This window comes from Aquarana catesbeiana, linkage group LG10, assembly GCF_042186555.1.
Source record: "Aquarana catesbeiana isolate 2022-GZ linkage group LG10, ASM4218655v1, whole genome shotgun sequence".
Classification (NCBI taxonomy): domain Eukaryota; kingdom Metazoa; phylum Chordata; class Amphibia; order Anura; family Ranidae; genus Aquarana; species Aquarana catesbeiana.
In genome coordinates, this window is record NC_133333.1 from 112,558,602 (window position 1) to 112,585,678 (window position 27,077).

At 42.9% G+C, this 27,077-nt stretch overlaps 1 protein-coding gene across 1 annotated transcript in view; it reads right to left on the minus strand.

Annotated features, from left to right (window-relative positions):
• Positions 1-5,835: 5,835 nt before the first annotated feature.
• LOC141110823 (T-cell surface glycoprotein CD3 gamma chain-like) overlaps positions 5,836-27,077 on the minus strand; it is a 49,413-nt gene continuing 28,171 nt past the window's right edge. The window contains exons 5-6 of the mRNA XM_073602465.1: positions 6,874-6,917; positions 5,836-6,066 (exon numbers count right to left, since the gene is read on the minus strand). Of these exons, the coding sequence (XP_073458566.1) occupies positions 6,001-6,066; positions 6,874-6,917 (110 nt within the window). The 3' untranslated portion in view covers positions 5,836-6,000. The remainder of the gene's footprint in view (positions 6,067-6,873; positions 6,918-27,077) is intronic.

Here is a 27,077-nt window from a genome sequence, read left to right on the forward strand (position 1 = left end):
GCTTTACCTGTTTTAGTGGTCTTTACAGCTTCCTGAAGTTCTTCCATAGTTATGGGACTTTCAAGGTTATTTCTATCCTCATCCGACAGTTGGGACATTAATGACCGCGAGAGATACCGATCTATCTGGGCTTGAGTGGGGGGGTTGCATCTGCAAATTATATAAGGAACTATAAAATTTTTGAAATTCTTGCGCTATATCATATGGTTTCGTAACCTTAAGCTTATTAGATGTAACCAAGTGTGGGATATAGTTCCTTAATTTCTGCTCACGTAAAGACCTAGCTACGAATTTTCCACACTTGTCCCCAGACTCGTATGAGACCTTCCTACAAATTTGTAGTGCTGACTTCGCTTTATATTGAAGAAGGTCCGAAATTTGTGCCCGTTTAGCCAGAAGATCTGTCTCTAATGACGCGGATTGAGCTTGTTTATGCCGCTGCTCTAAAGAAGTCAACTCCTCCAATAGTAATTTAAACTGTTCTGCCCGTTTCAGTTTAATCCTAGCTCCATGTTTAATCAGCACCCCTCTAATAACCGCCTTGTGTGCTGCCCAGACAATTCCGGGATCACAATCTGGGGTATCATTGGCGCTAAAGTAAAATTCTAACTCTTTGATTACATCTTCCCGGACATCTTTGTCCTGTAGGAGACTCTCATTCAATCTCCATTGAGTCGATCTATTCGTCCGGGATTTGTCTAGGTCATATGTCAAAAATATAGGTGCATGGTCTGACCAAGTAATAGAGCCGATTGTAGCGGTTCGTACTGAGTGAAGTTGGGCATGTGGAACGAAAAAGATATCTATGCGGGAGGGAGTAAAAAGTATAATCTTTTTCTGTAGGATGGAGTATGCGCCATATATCAATCAATTGGTTCCTGTACAGAATTTGAGCAATACCATTCCGTGTACTAAAAGAGGTAGATGACAGTCCAGTGGAAGTATCTTCCATTGGGTTTAATGTCATGTTCCAGTCTCCTCCTAAGATCAACTGACCTTCTGAGAATTCAGTTAACCGTTTAAGCGGTTTATCCAGAAAAGTCCCTTGATGTACATTGGGAGCATACACTGTCGCCAATGTAACCCCCACATTGCCCACCCTGCCCTTAACAAACAAGAAGCGCCCTCCAGGGTCTCTAACTGCGTCTACAAAAAAACATGGTACTCTACTCGAGAGGATAATAGACACTCCCCTTGACTTCGCCATTTGATTTGTAGAATGATAAACTATTGGATATGGCCGGCTTTTTAAAATAGGTTCTTTATCATCTCTAAAATGTGTCTCCTATATAAATGCAACCTCTATCTTGAGACACTGCAAGTCATGCAGAAGCATCCTCCTTTTTTCTGGTGTATTTAGGCCCTTAACATTGAGCGAGAGCACATTGAGGGTTTCCATTGTGAGGAGGGAGGAAAAAAGGAGAAAAAAAAAAAAGGTGGGGGGGGAGGAGGGGAGGGAAAAAGTAATAAGGGATAAACACTTAAATACCTAACTAAACACAAAAAAAAAAAAAAAGCAGTATACTGCTAAAACGCTCACCGGTCCAACCCAGTATTGAGCGTTAACCTATATGGGGTTGTGGACAAAAATGGTCGAAGGTGGGGCTCCGGGTCCCCCCATCCCCCCCGACCATCTAAAAAAAATCTTTATATTATTACACGGTATCAACTTACACGAAGGTATTATCTTATAATTCGCCGTTTATAATCAAAAGCATATAATAATGTCCCTTCAAAGTCTGAAGGTTTCCCCTTTCTAAGGTCCCCTCTCTTCTTAATAAACCTTATAAATCAAAAATATAAAATATATATTTACTTCTATAGGGCCCGCTTCTATAATTCCAAGTAAGTGAGATACTAATCAGGGCTGGTGCAAGGATTTTTGACACCCTAGGCGAAACCTCATTTTGCTGCCTCCCCCTTGGCTCCACCCCGGACTCCAGCCTCTTTGTCCTGCCCATGTATACCCCATCTTTTTAATGAAGCGCCCATCAAATGCTGCCCATCAAATGCAGCCCACTAGCACCCATCAATGTAGCCTCTCCAGCGCCCATCAAATGCAGCCTCACCAGCGCCCATCAATGCAGCCTCACCAGCACCCATCAAATGCAGCCTCACCAGCACCCATAAATGCAGCCTACCAGTGCCCATCAATGAATGTTTGTTTGCTTCCATTCATTCGGGAGTCAGGACACAGACACAGTCTGCCCGCTGATGCTAAGACTTGGTTGCTTGCTGCAGAGAGAAGAGAGTACGAACACCGGTGACCCGGCGCCCTAGGCAGCAGTGCGCCCTAGGCGGCTGCCTAGTTTGCCTAGTGGTAGCACCAGCCCTGATACTAAAACCCCCTCCCCATCTCCTTCTACAGACAGGGACCTCCTACTTACATTAGGTGTGACCTAGGCATATAACCTATCCTCTATTCTAAGAGGCGCAAAGCAGGGTACAGAGTATCCATACCCACCTATTTATCTATATATGACTAATCGCACCTACACACACTTACACATATATGTATCCAAAAAAAAAGACCCAATATTCATTTAAGTCATTAAGCCCAGTTTAACCATCTTTATATTTGGGCAGAGAAAAAAAAAAAGAATGGGGTACCTGTTGCTATATTGTGTTGATCCACCAATAAGTGCAAAGAAAAAAAAAAAAAAGGAAAAGAAAGGGGATGAAGGTGCCTATTACTTCCGTGAATTAAAACACCAATGAGTGCAAAAAAAAAAAGGGGGAAAGGGAGGGGAGATGAGAAGGGAAATATCCTTCCAATTGTGTTAGCTAAATATCCATTTCTCAAGTGCTCTAGGGCAACAGGCAGAGCTTAAAGAGAGAAAAAACAACAAAAAAAACCAAAAAAACAAAACAAATTATAAAAGGGGGAGACCCCAAAATTACACCAGCATGAACCTATGCACCCATTTTTCCACTGGTTCTTCTACTTCCAGGCCAAAAAAATAGAAGGGGGGGGGATGAGAAGGAAAATATCCTTCCGATTGTGATAGTTAGGTATCTATTTATCAAGTGCTCTTGGGCAGCAGGCAAAGCTTCCAAAAAAAAAAAAAGAAGGGGGAGACCCCAATATCACACCAGAACGAACCTATACATCCATGTTTCTGCTGATTCCAGACCCAGTTTACCCATCTTTACATTTGGACAAAAAAAAAAAAAAGAGGGGGGGAGGGCCTTGCAAAATATATCATATATATACTAGGAGGCCACCGCTAGACCCCAAATAATATTGCTATCAATAGACACCTGAACAAAACAAAAAAATCACAGATTCAAAAAGAAAAACCAGTGTCATAAACACTTTAAAAGGAGGAAGGATACACCAGCTGCCTCAATTAAAACACAAATAAGTGTTTTTTTTTTTTTTAAAAAACAAAAAAAAACAAAAAACAAAAAAAACTAAAAATTAATATCAAGTACAAATTCCAAAATCTACGACTCAAAAAAGAAAAAACCCGTGCTATCCAAGTGTTGGAGAAAAAAAAAAAAAAGGAGCCCTGTGAAAAAACAGATAATTGAACCTCCAACTGTGACCTTATAAAAAGAAAAAAGACTATAACCTTCTAGATTGACAACTCTCCACATAGCAATCTCGTGTTCCAGACAAACCCTTAACCACTAATTGACTTTGTGTTGAAGAGAAAGGAGAGAGGGAAATACCCTTTCAACTGTGAGTAATTGATTGCCTATTAAGTGCTATGAGGCAGCGGGTGCAAAACTTCCTATATAGTTACATACAATAAAAAAAAACATACAACCGAAAAAAAAAAAAAAAGGGGGGGGGGGGAGGGGGTCAAGGGCTTATACACCGTACTGAATGCAAATAATTATTTTCTTAATGCATCCTAAATAAAGGGCTAGCCATTTCTTAATTCAATAACTACATTAATGTCCTGTCTTAGGATATCTGTAACGTCCATTCAGAAATTCCAGGGTACCTATCTTAGTACCTATAAGAGAGGTCAAAGTTACAGCTCTAAGATAGGAGGGAGAAAAAAAAAAGGGGTCCCTGGTGATCTTTCTGTCGCCTTTTCCCCTCGATTGGACAAAAGGTCTGAGTCCTGGTTCTTAGCTCTATGTTCTGCTGGAACGTGGGGGTCCGCATCAAGGTTGCTATTGTTGTATCACTTAAGAATTATTTCCACGACCTTGCTTGCTCTGGGGGCCCGATCTACCCCCCATATGTGGAATATAAAAGAGCTAGTTGGGGGTCTGCATAGGTGGCACCTCCATAAAAGCAAATAGTCCCGGGAGATCTGTCGGTGTACGAAGCATATACGAAGATGATGCCTTACGAAATGTCACCGTCAGTGGATATCCCCATCTATATGTGTACCCCTGTTTTTTAGCCAGATCTAAAATAGGCCGCAGACATGCTCTTCTCTGGAGGGTAGCCCGAGATAGGTCCGCCAAAATTTTAACAGGGTTCCCCTCAAAGTCAATATTCCCTACTTCCCACGCAGCTCTAAGTATTTGCTCCTTCTGTGAATATCTATATAATCGACATATAACATCCCTGGGTCTTTCTGGATCTCTTGATTTAAGGCCCAGGGCTCTATGGACCCTATCTAACTCAACCTCCAACTGAGGGGATTTTAAAGCCGTCTGAAATATGGTATTCACTATTTTTTGGAGATCTTCTACCTCCATCACTTCAGGGATACCCCGAAGCCGCAAATTGTTGCGGCGGCTTCTATCTTCCAAAACCACCATATGGAGCTGTAATTCCACCGCTGTATCAGCCTGAAAAGTCTGTGTTTTTTCAATAGCTTTTACCCGCTGTTCAAGTGAAGACACAGTTCCCTCTCCTATGTTCACCCTCTCCACAAGTGTCTCAAAGTCTGCTCTTACCGCCTGAATGTCCCAGTGGTGTGATTCCTCTACCCGGCGAATCAGGTCTTCAATATCCCGGTGTGTGGGGAGCTCTCTCAGTAACGCTCGGATGTCTCCTTCCATGTTGCCTGTATTATTATTATTATTATTATACAGGATTTATATAGCGCCGACAGTTTACGCAGCGCTTTACAACAACAATTAGGGCAGACAGTACAAGTACAATACAATTCAATACAGGAGGAATCAGAGGGCCCTGCTCGTTAGAGCTTACAATCTAGTATCCTCAGTTTGTAGAGGATCGCTGGCTTCCGCCTGTACAGGTTGTGGGGACACCGGAACTTCCAGCTTAGAGTCCGGCATGTGGGGTAAAGCAGGTAGGCTTGGCTTAATACTGACAGCCTGGCTTGAGCTGTGTAAAGCAGCCGCTGTAGCGTCTGGAGACACTCGTAAAGACGGGACAAAGTATTGCTGGATGTCTCCCTGTATCGTGCGGGAAGCAGGTGGCTGGGTTCTCTTTGTTGTAGATCGTGTTTCCCGGGCTGTCTTCATACCGCGGTAAGGCCTATTGGTCGGCTATTGTTTGGTCGGGGAGAGCATGGTGTTCCCGGAGCTCCACTCTAGCGTGTCTTCACACCGCCATGTTCAGGCCACGCCCCCGACAGAGGTGTCTCCCCGGGTTCTTTTTTTCTAATTCATTACTTCCTATGCATGCCTAATACAGACATGAGATTTCACTGTCAACTAGCGAATTTTGGAGAAATGAGAGTGCCAATGTGTTTGAGGTCAAACTCTTCAATTTCATCCACTAATTTTGGACTCTTCAGACCTTTTTTAGCCTCACAGTAACTTCTGCCTTTCATGCTGCTATTATGCCTGACTCTTCAACTTTTGTACCATAAAATTATTAGTTTTTTTTTCCATGCTAATTCATCCTGCGACAGAACTGCATTACTCTCTTCTTAAGAAATGAGTTTACTGGAAAACTGCTTTTTCAACAATTTTATTAGCTCATACCACATACATAACATGCTCCATTAAGTATACCTCTAGAATGTGCAGAGCTTAACATTTCCCCTGTTGACATTACAGCAAAAAGATTTTCCAGCTCAAGTGCTAAACAGAATATTAACTTTTTCCATTGTTATTTGATCAAATAGCATTTCTTGTACGCAGGCCTGGCATACTGTATTCGTCATTCCGATGTGACCCTAGTTCCTGAAAAGAGAAAAAAAGCTTTCAAACAAGGCAATAAACTTTCATCAAAAATTATAGAAATATTAATTTCAACATACTGGATAGGGCTGTGAAGGGTTAAAATCCTTGTAAATTGTTTATAAAGTAAATAATAAAATATTTTTATGCTTTAAAATAAAAATGGTTTTGTGTCCCCCTAGGGGAGACTTTCCTCCATTTCTTATGCGCATTTCAAACTCACCAAAGTGAATTAAATCACCTATTAGACAATCGTCACCATAAAAGGTATGGAAATTTGGGATTTGACACCACTTTCTACCCTGGCGACAATAGGCTGAAAAGTCATAAAAACCAACAAAAACTTTGAAGTAGTTGGTATGGTATGGGACACGTGAACCCACACACTCTTATTATTGATTTCCAGTAACATATTTACTATAGATTGTCAGTACTTATTGTGAATTTATTGTAAAGTGCATCACATCATCAAGAAAAATGCTATCACATAAAAGAAAAAAATGTAACTGACTACAATAGTGTAAATGCATGAGTGTGGTATTACATTACAAAGCGCATACTATCATCTTCTGATAACTCTTTTTTCCCCTAAAATCTGTGTGCATTGCCCTAAAGATACAGACTAGAGGAGACACCTGGTGACGGAAAAGACTGTTTTATTTCATTGTAAGAAGCGAAGTGCAGGAAGTGGCCAAACAGTAGAAAAGGCAGCTGCTATCAATGCTACATATACAGAACCTGTCATGAAAACCAGTCTCCCCTAATATTATATTATTAATACTAATAATAAATGTCACTAATTACACTTACCTGATATCCTGGGTCGTCTTGAATTAAATTCTGCTTGTCAGAAGCTGCATAAAAACACATATGAAAGGAATACATGAAAAAGAGGTATAAAGAAGAATCCAGCAGAGATGCCACTATAAATGTTTCATAAATGACAGTGCTGTGCCTTTGTCATAGCTCCTAACTGTCCCTGATTTGGAGGGACTGTCCCTGATTTGGAGCAATGTCCCTCTGTCCCTCTTTCCTCCTCATTTGTCCCTCATTTTGGTCTGATCTATATAGTTGTATAAAAAAAATTCACTTTTTATCTTTCAAAAAGTGTTTCCCAGTGCTAAACCTTTCATCCAAATTCTAAATTGCTGCATTTGTAAATTTTAAAAGACAATATAAATGAATAGTAGTAGTAAAAAAAGCCCTTGTGGATTTAATTAACCTTTTTTGGGGTTAATTCTCCTTTAAGGGGGTGTGGCAGGGGGCATGTCCCATGCCTGCATATACATTTGCTAGTAGGTGTCCCTCATTCCCATTTCAAAATGTTGGGAGGTATGCCTTTGTACGTCTGACCCACTTTCTTTTACTCATGGCTCCATGTAAGTGTAGGTTTTAAGCAGGGGATAGAAGGAAACTTGTCTCAATTTTTTAGCTGTTTGAGTAAGAGAAAATATCATTTATATGGGTAATTCAGCCAACACCATTTGGGGGTTAGGAGCAGAGGATAAAAAAATCTCTAATATTATCACTGATCTATAGAAGTAGCTATCACATTATTTAAGGGGGGATTTACTAAAACTGGTGCATGCAGAATCTGATGCATCTGTGCATAGTAACCAATCAGGTTTTAACTTCAGCTTGTTCAGTAAGGGGCCCTTTCACACGGGCTGTCTGATCAGGTCCGCCTGTCAGTTTTTCAGGCAGACTTGATCGTAGACATGTGCGGTTCGTTTCGATCTGAATTAAAATTCGGACGGATTTTCGTTATTCGGAAATTCTAATGTATCCAAATTTCCGATTTAGAATAGTACCGAATTTAAACGAATCCGAAATAAGGAAAAAAAAATTCAGACGAAATTCTAATTCAAATAGTTTTCGAATAGTTTTTGAATACTTTTCAAATTTGAATACTATTCAAATTCGAATTCGAAAACGTTTCAAATTCGAATCATTTTCCAATTTCCAAAGAGAATAAAATAGAATAGAAAATAAAGGAATAGAATAGAAATATTCCTTATTTTCTATTCTATTTTATTCTTTTTGGAAATTGGAAATCTATTTGAATTCGCATTCAAAAACTATTCGAAATCGTTTAGAAAACTTTTCAAATCATTTCGAAAACGAATAAACAAAACAAATTCCGAAAGCAAATTAAAAAACTGAAACAAATTTAACTAAACTAATTTATGTTAATAAACACAGCGGAGTGACCTCCCCCCCCCCGCTAAACAAGCGGAATCTGTTCCACGAAGGAGCCCGTGTGAAAGAGGCTTCAAGCTTTGACAATAGAATCTAGAAGCTGATTGGTTACTATGCACAGCTGAAATAGATTCTGTGTGCACCAGTTTTAGAAAATCTCCCCTGGTGAGTTCTATATTTTAAAATTGAATCTTCCCTGTTTTACAAATTTGACTGGAAGAAGACACAAACAAATTAAATTTCTTCATTAAAGTAAACCTGTACTGAAAAAATATTGAAACTGAACCACTTCTTCTGAGAATACTAGTTTCCTGGGATCTCCAATGTTTTTATACTTTCTGAGACAGACCTTAAACTAGTATGCAGAACGGAGGTAGGTCATAGCTATGCACAATCAGTTTGGACTTATACTGTAATGTTGAAGACAACTACATGAACCCAATTAATTCTTTGCCTGTATGGGGTGACATTCTGGCCACCACTGTAAAGGAGTCATTCTTTCCACTGGCCACCAATGTAAGGGGCATTTTTCCACTAACCTCCAATAAATTGGGGTTCCCTGAGTGCTGACATATTTTTCAAGGGTTTCTCTAGAACAGAAGTTTTGAGAAAGACTGATCTGGATAAATGAGAACCTCCAAGGACAGTTTAGACTTTCTAATCAGCATGCTTGTTCCAGGTCAGTGTCTCATAAACTGCCAAAGTATGGCAACTAGTATTCTTTTAAAAGGGTCAGCAAAATTAACCACTACCATATTTCTCTAAATATGGGTTCCAACAATATTCCTCTAAGTATGGGTTCCCTTAAAAGTTTCAATTTATAGGTATTTATTTTACACACACAACATCTGAATGAGGAAAACCAATATTTACAGTGCTGCTTCTTTTTTCATCACGTGTATTTATTTGTAATGCCCCGTACACACGGTCAGAATTTCCGACAGAAAAAGTCCGACGGGAGCTTTTCATTGTATATTCCGACAGTGTGTATGCCCCATCAGACTTTTTACGTCAAAAATTCTGACGGACCTAGAAAGAGAAGATGTTCTATATTTTTTCGACGGAACCAATTCCTATCGGGAAAACTGCTCGTCATCAAGATACGAAATACCCCTTGTATAGAACACACGTAGGGGAAGGGGACAGGACGGAACGTTATACATACAACCTGTTGGGAAAGATTAGCACGTCACCCCATACCGGCCGCTGTTGCCCGTTCATTTCTGCTGTTTTAGTGTGGCGCCCTTAAGCGCCTTGTTACTGTGAGTACACTTTGCGGGATTTTGTTACGATTTTAATAAATTTAGTACATACTGCACCATCAAGTCCTTTTTGTGTTGATATATTGAGGTGCAAACGGGACTGCTGTGAGGAACAGAGGCACCAGTGCAAATCCAGGAACCTGCATATAACATCGAACCCATAGAGGTTCTAAGGCGCATTCTGACCAAGCTTAATTGCAAGGTCACACGCCCTAAGGTGAGGGGCTATCACCTGGGGGGAGCACTTGTATGAGCACACAGCACTTTAGTTTGTGTTCACAATAACACATGAATGGATTGTGGAAGATCTGTGGACTCTTAATTTGATCATTGCACAGCAACATAGTTTAAATAGAAAATGGTGCACTACCATATATGAGTGTAACAATGAGCTTATACCCAGTTCACCACAACCCTATAATACATTGCAACAAATAATGATAAAAAGAAAGAAACCCTGGGATGGTACGGGAGAATGGGAAGGGAGTAAGCAATGGGTAAATTAAGGTAAAGGAAAAAGAAATATACTAAATATTGTAATTGGTATGAGGAATGCCCAGAAATAGTAAAAGAAAAAAATACTTTATTGGAATATACAAAACATGGTTATAAAAGTAATGAACAATGCATACAATGATACCTAAACCACGCAAATGTGTATACTGGTAAGGGAAAGCATGCACATGCGTGGTATAAAGGAGCCCAACATGTTTCGGATAGGAATACAAATTCAGTTCCTTCTTCAGGGGTTTCCTGTAAGGATTTTTTGTATGATCTGGGGGAAGTATATTGATAAAACATACCAGTCATTAGTATATGTACATATATATACATACATATGCACATACATATCATGAGTATATCTCATAGGTATAGAGGGTGTAAAGGAGCAGAATTATTGGAGACAAAAAAGAAAGAAAACATGTATATGAAATGAAAAGAGAATGATCAAGATGTAAGAGGATCGATAGCAATACTGATAAAAACTCAAAATATGCGAAAATTTTTCAAGATAGTGTATAGCATTATAGGGACTTACTAGTTCAAACAATTAGCTGCATGCAGAGCAACAGGCTATGGTCTGACAGTCTGCCAACAGGTACTTCAGGTCAACATCACCATGGTTCATTGTAGATTCAGATATGAGTGACACATGTGTGGATATATATGAAGTGGAGGTCTGAACTCAAAGATGGTATAGAGATTTGCTGATATATATCAGGGGGAAGTCAGTGATGCCAATTAGGTACGGCGAGGTAGGTCAAACCACCAGCGTCCACGAGGAACAGCCAATGCAAAGAGGGGAATGTACATCCCTACATAAAAAAAAAAAAAATAAAAAAAATAAATAAAATAATATAATACTATTGGAGTATAGATGTCAAGGGTCCATAAAGTAACAATCCATACATAAATAAATATTAAATGTGCAATGGATGTAATGTAATAAGTTGTAGCAAGGAAGGGCTACAACTTCTTTGCTACAACTTATTACATTACATCCATTGCACATTTAATATTCATTTATGTATGGATTGTTACTTTATGGACCCTTGACATCTATACTCCAATAGTATTATATTATTTTATTTTATTTTATTTTTTTTTATGTAGGGATGTACATTCCCCTCTTTGCATTGGCTGTTCCTCGTGGACGCTGGTGGTTTGACCTACCTCGCCGTACCTAATTGCCATCACTGACTTCCCCCTGATATATATCAGCAAATCTCTATACCATCTTTGAGTTCAGACCTCCACTTCATATATATCCACACATGTGTCACTCATATCTGAATCTACAATGAACCATGGTGATGTTGACCTGAAGTACCTGTTGGCAGACTGTCAGACCATAGCCTGTTGCTCTGCATGCAGCTAATTGTTTGAACTAGTAAGTCCCTATAATGCTATACACTATCTTGAAAAATTTTCGCATATTTTGAGTTTTTATCAGTATTGCTATCCATCCTCTTACATCTTGATCATTCTCTTTTCATTTCATATACATGTTTTCTTTCTTTTTTGTCTCCAATAATTCTGCTCCTTTACACCCTCTATACCTATGAGATATACTCATGATATGTATGTGCATATGTATGTATATATATGTACATATACTAATGACTGGTATGTTTTATCAATATACTTCCCCCAGATCATACAAAAAATCCTTACAGGAAACCCCTGAAGAAGGAACTGAATTTGTATTCCTATCCGAAACATGTTGGGCTCCTTTATACCACGCATGTGCATGCTTTCCCTTACCAGTATACACATTTGCGTGGTTTAGGTATCATTGTATGCATTGTTCATTACTTTTATAACCATGTTTTGTATATTCCAATAAAGTATTTTTTTCTTTTACTATTTCTGGGCATTCCTCATACCAATTACAATATTTAGTATATTTCTTTTTCCTTTACCTTAATTTACCCATTGCTTACCCCCTTCCCATTCACCCGTACCATCCCAGGGTTTCCTTCTTTTTATCATTATTTGTTGAATTGCACAGCAACACAGCACTGAATTGCATAGAATCACATGGATGCAGCACCAAATCGCATGGATGCGTTTTTTTGTATTTTTTAACTTTTTATTGTTTGAACATTGCACTAACACCATATTGCATAGATGCAGCACTGAAATGCATGGATGCAACACTAAATCGCATGGATGTTTGTTTTGAATTATCTATTAATGTTTGAAAATTGCACAAGCTTTGTGGAATATTTGCAATATACAGGCTGATTGGAGCACTTTTACCTATTTATTCATTCATTGAAGTTTATTGCACAGTAATGTATTGTATTAATAGATTTTGTATGCTAAGCACAATATCACTTTATTAATATTTTAGTAGAAATTTCTTACATTTTTGATAAGCGCAGCGTGTGTACAATTTGGTTTAACTATTTTTTGCATGGTTATGAGACATGCGTAACGTTAGCAGCTGATCATTTGCAAAGATACACTATTTTGGAGACCAGATTTGGTCAATTACCTGGAGGCTCACAGGACTACAAATTAGCATTCTGAGTACTTTTTCACTAAGGTGTCCATTTCATAGTCACTCCCAACATGCAAGCTGTGCCTACGTGGGTTTCCCCTGGTTTCCTCCCACTCTCCAAAGACATGCTTGTAGGTTTATAGGCTTCTGTCTAAATTTGCCATAGTTTATATATGAATGTGGGTTAATAACCTTAGATTGTAATTTCCTTGAGAGCAGGGATCGATGTGAATGTACAATATATGTGTAAAGCGATATGTAAATTGATGGCGCTATATAACTACTTGTAATGAATAAAAATAAAATAAAGAAACAAAATGAAAGTATAACAATATTTTTATAGCTTTTTCTTTTATTTTTTTAGGATACTTCACTGCATTACACATTATTTCTATGTGAATTTCTTATACTGTGCATTTGCAAGTAGAAGAGGGTACAAAACAGAGCCATTAGGTGCATGGAACAAAGAAAAACAAACAACAACAGACTTTCCTATGTGAATTTCTTGGGGGAACCTCTAAACGCATATGTGAATTTGAATTTGGCATAGTATAAAAGCAGACCTAATACCGTTCTTAGGGTTCTAGTAGAGGCCAAGGAGTTTACTAAGCCCAAAATGCAGATATCACTGCTCAAGAGAAGCCGTAGCAAAAGACACAGGAATAGGTGCAGGGCTGGCACGACAGGGTAGCAGGGCAAGCAGTTACTTAATGGTTAGTTGGTCAGTGTAGTGGGGGTGGCCAGATAGTTCCTGAAGTGTAGTTAGGGAGGTGCCAGTGTCCGGTGGTCAGTCGGAGGTCACCGGACGAAGAACCAGCTCTTCCACTCCTGCCTGCCTTGTTTTTGCTTTCTGTAAGTTCCCATGGCCGAGATGGATGGCTTCTTGGCCCAACTCAGAGCAGCTGTAGCCTCCAAAGGCACTGCCTGGTTGCAGCAGGAGATCACCTCTCTTTCTAGAGGAGAGAATGCAGCAGCAGCAGCAGAGTCTGGGGGCCAGCATGCTCGAAGGTCTCGGCCTCCGGAGCACTTTTCGCCCCCCTCCTCCCCCCCGAGCTCAGCACCAAAATGCAAGGACCCTCCAGGCTCATCGGCTCAGTTATGAAAAAGAAGGAAGGAGGAGGCCTTCCAAGAAGGTCACAATAGCTGGACACTACGGTTAATTTTATTAAATTTGAATGTAGAAAACACACACCATAATATCAAATATAGCAGAAATAACAATCTAAGTAATACCTTCTAAGGTAATCTAAAAAGACAATGTTGTCATTAAAAGGGGGGGGGGATCACAGCTGCGCATACATCCATTCAATCAGACACACAAACAGCTCCAGTAGTTGGGATTGGTTGAAGTATTGGTTTACAACAAACTGCACATACTATCATCCCACTTGCTAATTAAGCAGTAATTTCACCTGCTTCCTCATACCTCCACCCATCCTTCCAGTTTGAGCGCCGCTCTATTGGTCATCGGGTTATCCCCACAGAGGATTTATCCATACACTGGATCAAGTACCATCCCCACCTCCAACAGGCTTCCGGCTGTTCCTTCACCACTGCCTCCGTATGCTGCTTGGGCTACGATCCCTCCACCATCACTAACTTGCTGACGTCACGTTGGCGCGTTTCATTAGCCAATGATAGCTAACTTCCTCAGAGCCACTCAGCTGGCTGGTGCCAGCACTGGGAGGAATCCCCGGCGGAGGCAGAGCTCATCAGGCAGGGACTGTGGTGCGACTTCCCCCCTGGTCCTGCCTGCATGTCACGGGAGACAGGAACGTGCTGCCGCCTCTCCTGGTCCATTACTAACCACCTCTCTTCTTTGCAGGCAGTGTTGGGTGGTCTTTTAGGCATGGGGATGGAGGGCAACGGGAATCAGGGTTCCCCCCCCTACCGGCTTTGCCTCATGCATCTACACCGCACTCAACGGACCGTGCATCTGCTGTGTCAGGCTCGGGCACAGATATACAGCAATTATTGACGGGATTGCGCACGCTAGTGCAACGTGCGACCACGGCTTCCCAAGTTTCTGTTTGTGTACCTGGCCAGACGGGGGCCGTGTCCTCCCCTGTTACAGGGTCTGTAAGGCAGGGGGCAGGCCTTTAGCCGGTAAGGCAGGGGGTGGTGGCAGGGGCCCAGGCTGGGTTGGCATTTTCCGACAGGGCCGATACAGCAAAGGAGGCGAGTAAAGTTCCGGATATCGTTCGCTTGGCTGACGCAGCCAAGTGTGAGGTGTATGTATGCTTTGAAGGACCTTTGGGGGTGCATTTCAAATGGGAGGTTCGGGAAAAAATATGGAGAGGTGAGTATGTGGAAATTTTTTCCTTGCTGCTGCTAAAAAAGTTCAACTTGGACCGGGTTAAACCAGACGAATCAAAAAAGGAGGAGGAAGAAAATCGTTGTCATCGCCTTATTCCCCGCTCCCTTGTTAACTGGCTACAGGCGTTTGTTATTTTAGCAAGCGTGATTGGTGAAAAACAGCCTCGGCTCGGCGCTCTTTTGCTACCTGGATGCCATTCCAGCGGGTGTATGAGGGTCAGGCGAGGCTCCGGTACGACTAAAAATTTCGTCAGCAGAAGGCTGTCCGCCCATCCCTGCGCTGGGACCACAAGGACATCAGCCTATGTCTTCAGTGGGGGCCTCTACAACGTTTTTTCCCAGCAGGGCCGGAAGTTTGGATGCCCCAGGACAGCCGACCCCCAAACGACGGGGGGTGTGTTGGCAGTATAACGAAGGGGCATGCAGGTTTGGAAACGGCTGCCGCTTCAAACACGAGTGCTCCGGTTGCGGGGGCAGTCACACACTGTCTCTGTGTTTTAAACAAGGACAACTTTACAACAAGGACAAGAACAACTCTACATCCATGCTGACACAATCCTCCTCCTCTTCCTCTTCTTCCTGTGTGTTTGGCGGGCCCGCAGGAATGCTATCTGGATAAAGGGGGCCTTGAAAGGTAAGGAAGTCCTCCTCTTCCTCCCGTTGTTCTGCTTCAAGTGCCCTGTCCATGATTCCACAAAGCGTGTGCTCCAACAGGAAGACTAGAGGGACAGTGTCACTGATGCATGCATTGTCTCTGCTCACCATCCTTGTGGCCTCCTGAAATGGTGATAGGACAGAGCATGCATCCTTGATCAGTAGCCACTGGCATTGTGAAAAGAAGCCAAGCTCTACTCGCATAGGTACTCATTGATGGCCCTCTGCTGTGTGTGCAACCGCTGCAGCATTGCCAACGTTGAGTTCCATCTGGTGGGCATGTCACAAATGAGGCGGTTGGTGGGCAGGTTGCATTCCCTTTGAATGTCAGCCAGCCGAGCACTAGCATTGTATGACCGGCAGAAATGACCACAGACTTTTCTGGCCTGCCTCAGAATATCCTGTAAGCCTAGGTACCTGCTCAAGAACCACTGCACCACCAAATTCAGGATGTGTGCCAAACATGGAACATGGGTCAAGTGTCCGTGTCGGAGGTCGGAGACAAGGTTGGTGTCATTGTCGTATACAACCATTCCTCAGCTGAAGCTGGCGTGGCGTCAACCACCTCTGATTCTGCCCCTGCAGAACTGACGAAATCTCTGCCCCAGTGTGGCTCCTGTCCCCTAGGCAGACCAACTCAAGCACCGCATGGCATCTTTTAACATGACTGCTTGCGTAGCCCCTTGAACGCTTACAGAGCACCGCTGGTTCAGAGGACAAATCTGCAGAAGAGGCCATAGAGGAAGAAGAAGAAGGGGGTGTGGAGAAGAGAGCTGTGGCAGAATCACCACTAGCATTTTGGAGGCATGGTGGCGGAAAAAAGCTCCAACAACACTGAACCATGTCCTGCATCCTTCCCAGCTGCCAGCAGAGTTACCCAGTGCGCTGTGAAGGAAAGGTAATGTCTCTGCCCATGCCTGCTGGACCATGAGTCAGAGGTAATATGAACCTTTCCGCTGACTGCCCTGTCCAACAAGGCCAAAGCATTGCCTTCCATATGCCGGTAGAGAACCGAAGTGGCCTTCCGTGAAAAAAAATGGCGTTTTGAAACCTGGCACTGAAGTACAGCACATTCCACAAATTCACAAAAGGGGGCAGAGTCTACCAGCTGAAAAGGCAGCAGTTGTAGTGCTAGCAATTTGGTCAAGCTAGCATCTAGATGCTGAGCATGTGGATGGCTAGGACCAAATTTCTTTTTACAGTTCAGCAACTGGGGTAGGGAAATTTGCCTGCTAAAATCAGATGGTTGTGTACTGCTAGCAGATTGGCTGCAAGTACTTGGGACACCTATTGCTATACCGTCATTCCTCTCAGTGCAGGTTTTTGAGAGGACTGAAGGTATAGTAGGGTTGGAGATCCCAGATGAGTAGCAAGGAGAAGTCCGCGTTTTTCTTTGATTTGGGTCTTTCAAGTACTGTTGCATGGCAGGTCGCTATAGGTCTGGTCAAGCATGTGGTGCCCAAGCGGCTGCTGTTCTGGCCACGCTTGATCCGCTTCAGACATAAGTTGCAAACAGCAATGGTGCGATCTGCTGCACATGTGTCGAAAAAGGCCCACACCAAGGAACTTTTAATAGTCAGCAGGGAGTCAGCAGCTCCCTGCACCTGCGGAGCTCTGAGGTGTGATGCAATAGGGTGGCTGCCCTTAAGCTGCCCCCTAGAGGACATCTTGCCTTGTTGGATTTGTGCCTCCTTCTCCTCCTCTCTTCTCTCAGGCACCCAGGTACAGTCAGTGACCTCATCATCCCCTCCTTCCTCGTCACTGGAGCAAACTTGACAGTATGCTACAGCTGGGGGAACATGACTGCCAGTTTCTTGTCCTTCTGTGGCAACCCCTCACTCTAGGCTCACGTTAGTCCCTTCCTCAACCTGGGAACCAACATCAGAGCCTTTAGCAGCATGTACCCGACACTGTGGTCGAATAAATCTGGGGACTCCTCCGTGCATGATGATGGGTTTATGGAAGGAGTGACTGTGGACAAGGAGCCGGTGGAATAGGCCGATTCGGCAGCTGCGTTGGAAGGCAAACTACTCTGAGCCTGGGTGATAGAGGATGAGCAGGATGAGGACGGCTTTGTTATCCACTCCACCAACACTTCTGCATGTTGTGGCTCAATAACACGGCCAGCAGCAGAAAAAAAGGACAAGCGTGCCCCATGGCCACCTGCAGAGGATGCACCATGTCCATGACCACCACTGTTTACTGTAGACACAGAGCCTGCTTGCCCTCTTTTAGTGGCCTGTGAGCGTTTGACTCTCCTTGGTGGCCTTCCAGACATGATGCATTTTTTGTTTTGCCACACCACACTACACTGTATTAGATACTGTGTACACCGCCTGAAGTGTATTAGAAACTGTACACACTGTATTAGATACTGTGTACAATGCCTGCACTGTATTATTAACTATACTACAGCTACACTGTATTGTGTACTGTGTACATGACCAGAAGTGTAGTAGAGACTGTACATACTGTATTAGATACTGTGTACACCGCCTACACTTTATTAGAAACTGTACTATGGCTGCACTGTATTGTGTACTGTGTACACCACCTGAAGTGTATTAGATACTGTGTACACCGCCTGTGATTTTTTGTAAACTGTACTCCAGCTGCACTGTATTGTGTACTATGTACATTGTATTAGATACTGTGTGTACACCGCCTGCACTGTATTAGAAACTGTACTATGGCTGCACTGTATTATGTACTGTGTACACCACCAGAAGTGTAGTAGAAACTGTACACACTGTATTAGATACTGTGTACACTGCCTGCACTGTATTAGAAAATGTACTATGGCTGCACTGTATTGTGTACTGTGTACACCACCAGAAGTGTAGTAGAAACTGTACACAATGTATTAGATACTGTGTACATCGCCTGCACTGTATTAGAAACTGTTCTACGGCTGAACTGTATTGTGCACTGTATTGTGTACTGTGTGCACCACCACACGTGTAGTAGAAACTGTACACACTGTATTAGATACTGTATACACCGCCTGCACTTTATTAGAAACTGTACTACAGCTGCACTGTACTGTGTGCTGTGTACACCACCAGAAGTGTAGTAGAAACTGTACACACTGTATTAGATACTGTGTACACCCCCTTCACTGTATTATAAACTGTACTATGGCTGCACTGTATTGTTTACTGTGTGCACCACCAGAAGTGTGGTAGAAACTGTACACACTGTATCAGATACTGTGTACACCACCAGAAAAGTAGTAGAAACTGTACTATGGCTGCACTGTATTGTGTACTGTGTACACCACCACAAGTGTAGTAGAAACTGTACACACTGTATTAGATACTGTTTACACTGCCTGCACTTTATTAGAAACTGTACTACAGCTGCACTGTACTGGGTGCTGTGTACACCACCAGAAGTGTAGTAGAAACTGTACACACTGTATTAGATACTGTGTACACCTCCTGCACTGTATTATAAACTGTACTACTGTTGCACTGTATTGTGTACTGTGTACACCACCAGAAGTGTAGTACAAGCTGTACACACTGTATTAGATACTGTGTACACCACCAGAAAAGTAGAAGAAACTGTACCTTGGCTGCACTGTATTGTGTACTGTGTAAACCACCAGAAGTGTAGTAGAAACTGTACATACTGTATTAGATACTGTGTACATCGCCAGCACTGTATTAGAAACTGTACTATGGCTGCACTGTATTGTTTACAGTGTGCACCACCAGAAGTGTGGTAGAAACTGTACACACTGTATCAGATACTGTGTACACCACCAGAAAAGTAGTAGAAACTGTACTATGGCTGCACTGTATTGTGTACTGTGTACACCACTAGAAAAGTAGTAGAAACTGTACACACTGTATTAGATACTGTGTACACTGCCTGCACTGTATTAGCAACTGTACAATGGCTGCACTGTATTGTATACTGTGTACACCACCAGAAGTGTAGTAGAAACTGTACACACTATATTAGATACAATGTACACCGCTTGCACTTTATTAGAAACTGTACTACAGCTGCACTGTATTGTGTACTGTGTACACCACCAGAAGTGTAGGAGAAACTGTACACACTGTATTAGATACTGTGTACACCACCAGAAAAGTAGTAAGAACTGTACTACAGCTGCACTGTATTGTGCACTGTGTACACCACCAGAAGTGTAGTAGAAACTGTACACACTGTATTAGATGCTGTATACACCACCAGAAAAGTAGTAGAAACTGTACTATGGCTGCACTGTGTTGTGTACTGTGTACGCCACCAGAAGTATAGTAGAAACTGTACACACTGTATTAGATACTGTGTACACCACCTGCACTGTATTAGAAACTGTACAACGGCTGCACTGTATTGTATACTGTGTACATCACCAGAAGTGTAGTAGAAACTGTACACACTGTATTAGATACTGTGTACACCGCCTGCACTGTATTAGAAACTGTACGATGGCTGCACTGTGTTGTGTACTATGTACACCACCAGAAGTGTAGTAGAAACTGTACACACTGTATTAAATACTGTGTACACTACCAGAAAAGTAGTAGAAACTATACTCACTGTATTAGATACAGTGTACACCGTTTGCACTGTATTAGAAACTATACTACGGCTGCACTGTATTTTATACTGTCTACACTACCAGAAGTGTAGTAGAAACTGTACACACTGAATTAGATACTGTGTACACCGCCTGAAGTGCATTAGAAACAGTACATCACCGAATGCTCTGTAAATACAGGCTTCACTGGATGCAGAGAATATATATATATATATATATATATATATATATATATATATATATATATATATACACACACATACACACAAGACTGTATATATATTAATACTCTGCCTGAAATGTATTAGAATCAGTACACCACAGAATGCACTGTAGATATAGGCTATACTGGATGAAGAGTATATACACTGAGCAAAATTATAAACGCAATACTTTTGTGTTTGACCCTATTTAGCATGAGCTGAACGCAAAGATCTACGACTTTTTCTATGTACACAAAAGGCCTATTTCTCTCAAATATTGTTCACAAATCTCTCTAAATCTGTGTTAGTGAGCACTTCTCCTTTGCCGAGATAATCCATCCACCTCACAGGTGTGGAATATCCAGATGCTGATTAGACAGCATGATTATTGCACAGGTGTGCCTTAGGCTGTCCACAATAAAAGGCCACTCTAAAATGTGCAGTTTTCTGTATTAGGGAGGGTCTGAAAACCAGTCAGTATCTGGTGTGATCACCATTAGCCTCACGCAGGGCAGCACATCTCCTTCACATAGAGTTGATCAGGCTGTTGATTGTGGCCTGTGGACTGTTGGTCTATTCCTCTTCAATGGCTGTGCGAAGTTGCTGGATATTGGCAGGAACTGGAACACGCTGTCGTATATGCCAATCCAGAGCATCCCAAACATGCTCAATGGGAGACATGTCCGTTGAGTATGCTGGCCATGCAAGAACTGGGATGTTTTCAGCTTCCAGGAGTTGTGTACAGATCCTTGCAACATGGGGTTCTGCATTATCATGCTGCAACATGAGATGATGGTTGTAGATGAATGGCACAACAATGGGCCTCATGATCTTGTCACGGTATCTCTGTGCATTCAAAATGCCATCAATAAAATGCACCTGTGTTCGTTGTCCATAGCATACGTCTGCCCATACCATAACCCCACCGCCACCATGGGCCACTCCATCTACAACATTGACATCAGCAACCGCTCACCCACACGACGCCATACACGCTATCTGCCATCTGCCCTGTACAGTGAAAATCGGGATTCATCCGTGAAGAGAACACCTCTCCAAAGTGCCAGATGCCATCGAATGTGAGCATTTGCCCACGCAAGTCGGTTACTACGACGAACTGCAGTCAGGTCGAGACCCCGATAAGGACGACGAGCATGCAGATGAGCTTCCCTGAGATGGTTTCTGACAGTTTGTGCAGAAATTCTTTGGTTATGCAAACCTAATGTTGCAGCAGCTGTCTGGGTGGCTGGTCTCAGACGATCTTGGAGGTGAAGATGCTGGATGTGGAGGTCCTGGGCTGGTGGGGTTACACGTGGTCTGCGGTTGTGAGGCCAGTTGGATGTACTGCCAAATTCTCTGAAACGCCTTTGGAGATGGCTTATGGTATGGAAATTAACATTAAATTCAAGGGAAACAGCTCTGGTGGACATTCCTGCAGCCAGCATGCCAATTGCACGCTCCCTCAAAATTTGCAACATCTGTGGCCAGGGCCGCCATCAGGGGGTACAGCTGTTACAACTGTAAGGGCCCCCGGGGCCCGAGGGGTCCGCCCGGGCCAGAAGAAGGCAGGAGAGGTGAAGGGAAGCCATGCTGTGCATTACAGAAACAATCTCACAGCGTGTGCTCTCTGTGGCATTGAGCTCAGACATCAAGCTCTTTACTGCCACCTCTGGCTACTATGTGCAACCCTCGTGTACTAGGCTTTTCTGTGTCAGCAACATGTCAGCTTTGTGAAACCGAGCTGGGACCAGGTAGGAAGAAATTCTTTACAAGTATGGACTGTGAAGGAAAGGGAAGGGAGCTGTTTGTGTACAGGGAGGGGCCAGAGCCTTGTGTGTTTACAGGTGTGTGTGTGGGGGGGGCTGGGCTGGCATATATACAGGCAGTGGCAGTGCGCCTGCCCCCTCTCTCCAGCCACCCACCTCTATGTGTCATGGATAGATTCATGCATTGCATTGCATGAATCTATCCATGGCCGCTATAGCCACCCCCTATTCAGGCGTCCGGCCCCTTTTTGGGTGCCGGGCGCCTGAATTACAGCAGTGGGCATGTATTTTTGAAGCACCTGATTAGAGCCATAGGCTCTAATAGGTTTCAAAAAAGTGACCTGCCAGTGCAGAGCGTTGCGTTTTGCAGTTCACCCAGGTGTGTTAAAACAACAAATTAATATTCGCTTTTCTAACACTGAACCGCCTCTCCGCCAATCAGGAAGCACGGTGTGTTACCCGTCACCTGATTGGCTAAAACGACAGGCGCTGTGATTGGACGCCTATCAGGAGGAGAGGATGGGAGGAGACGCATGGAGAACACCGCTCTTTGCGGTCACCCGCTGCCCCACCGAGATAGGGTAAGTTTCGGGCAGACAGCGAGCGGGCGGGGGGGGGTCACAGTGTTAACTTTTAAATGGGCACAGTGGCAGCATTTGATGGGCACAGTGGCATCATTTGATTGTACAGTGGCAGCATTTGATGGGCACAGTGGCAGCATTTAATGGCACAGTGGCAGCATTTGATGGGCACAGTGGCTGCATTTGATGGGCACAGTGGCTGCATTTGATGGGCACAGTGGCTGCAATTGATGGGCACAGTGGCTGCAATTGATGGGCACAGTGGCTGTGTTTGATGGGCACAGTGACTGCATTTGATGGCACAGTGGCTGCATTTGATGGCCACAGTGGCTGCATTTGATGGGCACAGTGAGGCTGCAATTGATGTTTTTTTTTCTGAATTTATCAGTTTGTTTGCGCCTCCTTGAAAAATTTTGAGCACCAGCCACCTCTGTGTACAGGTGTGTGTGTGTGTGTGTGTGTGTGTGTGTGGGGGGGGCATTTATACAGGTGTGGGGGGGCTGACATATATACAGGGGTGAGGTGGGCTGACATATATACAGGTGTGGGGGGGGGGACTGACATATATACAGGAGTGAGGGGGGCTGACATATATACAGGTGTTTGTGGGGGGGTGTAGCATATATACAGGTGTATGGGGGGTGCTGGGCTGACATATATAGAGGTGTGTGTGGGGGGGCTAAAATATATACAGGTGTGAGGGAGACTGACATATATACAGGTATGAGGGGGGCTGACATATATTCAGGTGTGTGTGTGGGAGGGCTAGCATATATACAGGTTGGTTGTGGGGACTGACATATATACAGGTGTGTGGGCGGGCTAACATATATACAGGTGTGGAGGACTAGCATATATACAGGTGTGTTGGGGGGCTGACATATATACAGGTGTGTTGGGGGGCTGACATATATACAGGTGTGAGGGGGGCTGACAAATATACAGATGTGAGGGGGCTGACATATATACAGGTGTGAGGGGGATTGACATATATACAGGTGTGTGTGTGGGGCCTGGCATATATACAGGTGTGTGGAAGGCTGACAAATATACAGGACTGAGGGGGGCTGAGTGTGCAGATTCGGTAGGATGGTCCGTGGGCAAGCCCTGGGGAATGTTGGTGGTCAGGCTGGGGGGGGGGGGCGGGCCTAAAGATGTGTAAGCCTAAGGCACACCTGTGCAATAATCATGCTGTCTAATCAGCATCTTGATATGCCACATCTGTGAGGTGGATGGATTATCTTGGCAAAGGAGAAGTGCTCACTAAGGCCCCTTTCACACGGAGGTGTCCGTGTATGGGCTCCGCTTTGCTCAGCAGCAATCGCTCCATCGATCCCCGCTGAGCAGGCAGATGACAGGTCTGTCTCTGCACACTGTGCAGGGACCGACCTGTCAGAGCGCCGCTCTCCTCTATGGGGGATCGGATGAAGACTGACCGTAGAGTCCGATCCGATTATATATATATATATATATATATATATATATATATATATATATATATATACACAGTGGGCCAAAAAAGTATTTAGTCAGCCATCAATTGTGCAAGTTCTCCCACTTAAAAAGATGAGAGAGGCCTGTAATTGTCATTATAGGTGTACCTCAACTATGAAAGACAAAATGTGTAAACAAATCCAGACAATCACATTGTCTGATTTGGAAAGAATTTATTTGCAAATTATGGTGGAAAATAAGTATTTTTTCAATATCAAAAGTTCATCTCAATACTTTGTTATATATCCTGTGTTGGCAATGACAAAGGTCAAACGTTTTCTGTAAATCTTCACAAGGTTGTCACACACTGTTGCTGGTATGTTGGCCCATTCCTCCATGCAGATCTCCTCTAGAGCAGTGATGTTTTGGGGCTGTTGCTGGGCAACACGGACTTTCAACTCCCTCCAAAGTTTTTCTATGGGGTTGAGATCTGGAGACTGACTAGGCCACTCCAGGACCTTGAAATGCTTCTTACGAAGCCACTCCTTTGTTGCCCGGGTGGTGTGTTTGGGATCATTGTCATGCTGAAAGACCCAGCCATGTTTCATCTTCAATGCCCTTGCTGATGGGAGGAGGTTTGCGCTCAAAATCTCACGATACATGGACCCATTCATTCTTTCATGTACATGGATCAGTCGTCCTGTTCCCTTTGCAGAGAAACAGCCCCAAAGCATGGTGTTGCCACCCTCATGCTTCACAGTAGGTATGGTGTTCTTTGGTTGCAACTCAGCATTCTCTCTCCTACAAACACAACGCGTTGTGTTTCTACCAAACAGTTCTACTTTGGTTTCATCTGACCATATGACATTCTCCCAGTCCTCTTCTGGATCATCCAAATGCTCTCTAGCAAACCTCAGACGGGCCCAGACATGTACTGGCTTAAGCAGGGGGACATGTCTGGCACTGCAGGATCTGAGTCCCTGGTGGCGTAGTGTGTTACTGATGGTAGCCTTTGTTACGTTGGTCTCAGCTCTCTGCAGGTCATTCACTAGGTCCAACCGTGTGGTTCTGGTATTTTTGCTCACCGTTCTTGTGATCATTTTGACCCCACGGGGTGAGATCTTGCGTGAAGCCCCAGATCGAGGGAGATTAACAGTGGTCTTGTATGTCTTCCATTTTCTAATTATTGCTCCCACAGTTGATTTCTTCACACCAAGCTGCTTGCCTATTGCAGATTCAGTCTTCCCAGCCTGGTGCAGGTCTACAATTTTGTTTCTGGTGTCCTTCAACAGCTCTTTGGTCTTCACCATAGTGAAGTTTGGAGTGTGACTGTTTGAGGTTGTGGACAGATGTCTTTTATACTGATAACAAGTTCCATCAGGTGCCATTAATACAGGTAATGAGTGGAGGACAGAGGAGCCTCTTAAAGAAGAAGATACAGGTCTGTGAGAACCACAAATCTTGCTTGTTTGTAGGTGACCAAATACTTATTTTCCACCATAATTTGCAAATAAATTCTTTCGAAAATCAGACAAGGTGATTGTCTGGATTTGTTTCCACATTTTGTCTCTCATAGTTGAGGTATATCTATGATGACAATTACAGGCCTCTCTCATCTTTTTAAGTGGGAGAGCTTGCACAATTGGTGGCTGACTAAATACTTTTTTGCCCCACTGTATTTATATATATATATATATATATATATATATATATATATATATATATATATATACATACAGGGGGTCCCCGGGTTACAAACAAGTTAGGGACTGTAGGTTTGTTCTTAAGTTGAATCTGTTTGGAAGTCGGAACAGGTACATTTTTTAAGTGTAGCTCCAGCCAAAAAAACTATTTTTAAGCTTTTTGGATAGCATAGGGAAGGGTTAACACCCCTGTAACATTTGTTTTGCTGTCTGTGCCCCTGTTCAGAAGATTTCACCTCACTTTCTGTCCCAATGACAATTGGATTTTGAAAATTTTGGGTTGTTGTGGAAACAAGCCTTGGTGGTAAAGCATCAGTGGATGTACCTTTTCCCCATAATAGCTCTTACAGGAGTAAATTTCCCTTCCTAGGGGTAGATTTCCTCTCACTTCCTGTTGTCTCCCTCCGTTTGTAAGTAGGAGTCATTTGTAAGTCGGATGTTTGTAACTAGGGGACCCCCTGTGTGTATATATATATATATATATATATATATATATATATATATAATTAGACTGACTGTGTATATATATGTATGTATATATATGTATGTATATATATATATATATATATATATATATATATATATATATATATATATATATCAATCAAATACACTGCCACTAGTTAACCTGCCTGCTTAATCTAACTCACCCTGCCTTTAGCCAATTATGGCTCTCTTAGCAGAGCGCGCTGTGATTGGCCAAAGCATGCAGGTCAGGTGCATGCTTTGGCCAGTCATCATACAGCAATGCACTGCGATCTCGCAGTGCATTATGGGGTGTTCTGCTGCACTCAAATTTTCCACGAACGCCCCATAATGTTCGCTGTTCGGCGAACGGGCGAACACCCGATGTTGGAGTCAAACTTATGTTCGACCCGAACATCAAGCTCATCCCTAATAAAGACCCTATGTTAAAATCTGCAGATTTACCAGGCATAAAACCAGTTTGATCAGTGTTGATTAGAGAAGGCAACACATTCATCATTCTGGTGACCAAAACTTTGATAAGAATTTTCAAATCATAATTCAGTAAAGAAATGGACCTTTAGGAGGCACACAGTGTCTAGTTCTTACACAATTTAGGCAGCAGCACAATGTGAGCTTGGTACATTCAACATACAATTTATACAGCTTTGGTGCCAGGTCTTTCACATGTTGCTTATACCTTTGGTGCCACTACCCAGATTTTAAACTTTCTGTAGACTTGTTGTGTTTAAAAGTAAAGTGTCTTGGCACACTATGATCTACATCTCCTAGTTTGATAAGTCTTCTATGGGTGCTTTACCTCCTGTGTACTGTTCTAACAGTGTAGCCTATGTAAAAGAAAGGGC